Below are 3810 nucleotides of genomic sequence, written 5' to 3' on the forward strand. Positions count from 1 at the left end.
TCGGTTTTTTCGCTTATTTCAGTTGCCGAACATTCCCTAACTCGTTGCCTTTTCTAGTGCAGCTCAACCAGGTCTCGTCCCATTCGTCGATATTTGTGATATCATAAATCCCGGAAAATATGCGTTGTAGTCCAAACGAGTCGTTCGTTGTAGTTTTTGAAAAGTGGTTTCTGTTAAATAAAATATCTCCTTTTGAAGTGGACTTTGAGCTTTGTAACTTTGCAGATCTTTTTTATGCTCAAACAGCAACATTACAGACTAACTAAAGTTGAAAAAGTGAAAAAGCATAATAGGACCCCTTTAAAAAAGAAAATGATTATTTGAAACTAATAATTTTTCACAATAACACAGTTTTTACTGTTTTTGTGATCAGATAAATTCTGCCTTGGTGAGAATAAGAATACTATTAAAGAAGTATAAAAGATTAAAAAATCCTACTGATCCCATAATTTTGTGTATTAAAAAAAAAAAACTGGTATGGACACTTTTGACATCACTATATATTTATATAGGATTGGAATTTAATATTATGTAGGGATGTCAAAAGTGTCATATGCATACCAGTTTTTTTTAAGCTATAAACATCTTGCAGATTTTGCAAGGGGTATGCAAACTTATAGAAAAAACTTTACTCACAAAATTAACCTAACCAGTGTATTATGTGCTAAATGTCTGTCTTCAACTCATGCTTTAACCTTTGGCTTTATCAATGCTGCCAGCTATTAGGAGACATGCGGGGCAAGGTTAGTCTGGCTGGCTTTCTGTCTGTCTCTCTGCATTAAGATGACGTTAAATTTAAATTTTCACAGTCTTTCTTTTTTTTTTTTTAAGTTGTCTCAGTGTTAACTTTATACATAAAATGCTAATTTGGATGTCATTTTATGTTTTTCTAAGCAGAAGAAACCAGCTCGGCGGCGGTATGACACCTATGGGATGTACTCGGATGATGATGCAAATAGCGACGCCTCCAGCGCGTGTTCAGAGCGTTCGTACAGCTCTCGGAATGGCAGCATTCCAACTTATATGCGGCAGACTGAGGACGTGGCCGAAGTGCTCAATCGCTGTGCCTCTGCCAATTGGTCAGAGAGAAAAGAGGGGCTGATGGGATTGCAAGCACTGTTAAAAAACCAACGTACTCTCAGGTAACTCATTCAAACACAAAATAAGGTGTGATTGTTTTTCATATTCCAGCTTTACTAAATTGACTGATTCATGTTCAGTGAAAGGGTTTAATTTATTCTTTCTATCTGTTTCAGCCGTGTTGAGCTGAAGAGGTTGTGCGAAATTTTCACGAGGATGTTTGCAGACCCACACAGCAAGGTACCTTCGTTTGCCGCTTTCAAGCTCCAGAACACACTTACACTACACACACACACACACACACACACATGCACACACACTTCTGCAAGACATACACCAGCATGAACTGCATCACACAAAACCGCTTGACTGTATCGGATTCTGCCTCACCCACAGCCCGTATTCTCGCCACAAACACACTCCACACTCTCAGGCATGTGCAGTGCACACTAACTCTGGGGTTGAAGACCGTGGCTAATCGCATGGTTTGGTTTGAGTGGATTTCTGATTTCAGACAGCTCGCTCGTCTTTTTTCAACCACTGTAACGCCCGACGTCCAAACTTCCTCTGTAGCTTTCCTTCCTTTCTTGCTTGCATTCACGCATACACATACTGGGACTGTCACAATTCCCGAAAAAAAGAAGAACATCTTAAAATCTAAGTTTCATGCAAATCTCTGACCATTATGAAGAACATGAGAGAATGAGAATGAAATGAGAATGTGAAAATTCAATATAGCCTTGTAGGATTTCAGTGTAAGCGCTGATGTTTCAAGTGTCTTTTCTATATAAATTTAAATGATTCTTAAAAATTTTACTCATAAACTATTGGTTGAATTGACAGCCCAGTCCTACACGCACACAGACTAACCCGCGTTTGAAGTGTCTCTCTTTCTCCTGGAACCTCCTTCTGGCATTCTGTATCTTGTCGGGTAGTCCGTAGCTTCGCCCCATTTATCTGATTACTGGGCTCATGGCTCATGGCCCGCCCCTCTTTCTGATTTGCAGCGTGATCCCAGAGGCTTCGTCACGGCAGAATCCGGTATCAGTTCTGCCTCTTTTAAGGTACAGAAGTCATTCTGACACTCCTGTCCAACACAATCACATTCTACAGCCACCCAAGCTTTTCTTCAGGGGTATGGAAAACCCTGGATCCTTTTATGTGGATAACTAAAAGTGTGGATATTTAAATTGCAAAATATGCTTATGGATTTCATACCATTTCCCCCCTTTTTTATTGGTCTACAGTGGTCTTGTTTCAAAAGGGTGCCTTATTTTTCATTTCTAGTGTTTGAATCCTTTCCTTAAAAGATTAGTTCACCCCAAAATGGAAATTATGTCTTCATTTACTTACCCTCATGTCGTTCCAAATGCATAGAGAATACGGACTTGAGTGGTTTAATCCAAGTCTTCTGAAGAGACATGATCGCTATACATGTATTCTTAAGGGACTTTCTTAAGGGATTGGAATGACATGAGGATGAGTAAATGATGACAGAATGTTCATTTTGGGATGAATTAACCTTTTAATACGGTATCATAACATGTTTATATGTTAAACTTAATTTTAATGTATTTATTCATTTTTATGTTGTTCCCAAAATGGTTCTGCAAATGGTTAGCATTTATCTTTTATATCTTTTTACGGACATTCACCAGTGTGTTTGTTTCTTTTCATGCCTTACCCTGTGGTGGAACTGTAGAGAGTAAGTGTGGTTAACTTTTGTGCAAATGTTTTTTTTTTTTTGGTGTTTTTTTTTTTTTTTTATGCTTTTTTGTTTGTATGCAGTGTCAGTATCCATAAACTGTGAGATGCTTCTCTAATAAATAGCTGGAAAGCATTTATTCCGTTTTTGGCTGTGTTTGGGACTTAGCATTAACAGTGCAATCTACTTTACTAATGTACTAATCAGTAACATGGTGAATGAATGATGGATGATGAAAATGTGACACCTAACAGATGACAAAGATGTTTTTGATCCTGCTATTAATCTGTGGCTTTGCTGTTAACTAATCAAGAATATCTAAAAAGTGTCTGTATTGTAAACATCAGTAGTTTGGATGTTTGATCTTTCACAATATTGTATTGTATTGTAATGTAACAATTAGCATGCTGGTTTTTTTTTCATTTCTACATTGTATTTGTTTTTAATGGGGCAAATCTTCTGAAATTCCCAAGTAGGTAAATAACTAAGTAGTGCCTTTATCAAACTAAATAAACTGCTGGCTGAATCATAGTGTGCCATTTGGAAAAACTTTGATTATCAAATATTGTGAACCAATCGATTTCTGCTTACCTTCAATTTCCCCATATCTCTCTATTTTATATTACTTCCCTACATCACTATTAATTATATAGAGACCATCATGATGACAGTTTATCATTTATGCTGTTCCGATTGACTTTTTATAAAAAGTGGGGTTTCTTTACTAACTGATGCTATTCAGTTGGAACCAGTTGGAGTCAAATCAGAATTTATATTAAAGGGGTCATATGTTGCTAAAAAGAACATTATTTTGTGTATTTGGTGTAATGAAATGTGTTTATGTGGTTTAAGGTTCAAAAAACACATTATTTTCTACATACTGTACATTATTGTTTCTCCTCTATGCATGCCCTTTCTGAAACGCGTAGATTTTTACAAAGCTCATCGGTCTGAAAAAGCGAGGTGTGCTCTGATTGGCCAGCTATCCAATGCGTTGTGATTGGCCGAATACCTCAAGCATGTGA

General features: G+C 37.1%; 1 protein-coding gene across 1 annotated transcript in view; it reads left to right on the forward strand.

Moving 5' to 3' along the window:
• LOC107706129 (CLIP-associating protein 2-like) overlaps positions 1-3810 on the forward strand; it is a 52646-nt gene that overhangs the window by 38290 nt on the left and 10546 nt on the right. The window contains exons 28-32 of the mRNA XM_016509712.1: positions 720-743; positions 895-1142; positions 1257-1320; positions 2088-2144; positions 2783-2785. Of these exons, the coding sequence (XP_016365198.1) occupies positions 720-743; positions 895-1142; positions 1257-1320; positions 2088-2144; positions 2783-2785 (396 nt within the window). The remainder of the gene's footprint in view (positions 1-719; positions 744-894; positions 1143-1256; positions 1321-2087; positions 2145-2782; positions 2786-3810) is intronic.

Source organism: Sinocyclocheilus rhinocerous, unplaced genomic scaffold, assembly GCF_001515625.1.
Source record: "Sinocyclocheilus rhinocerous isolate Xijiao unplaced genomic scaffold, SAMN03320098_v1.1 scaffold53, whole genome shotgun sequence".
In the NCBI taxonomy this organism is placed as follows: Eukaryota; Metazoa; Chordata; class Actinopteri; order Cypriniformes; family Cyprinidae; genus Sinocyclocheilus; species Sinocyclocheilus rhinocerous.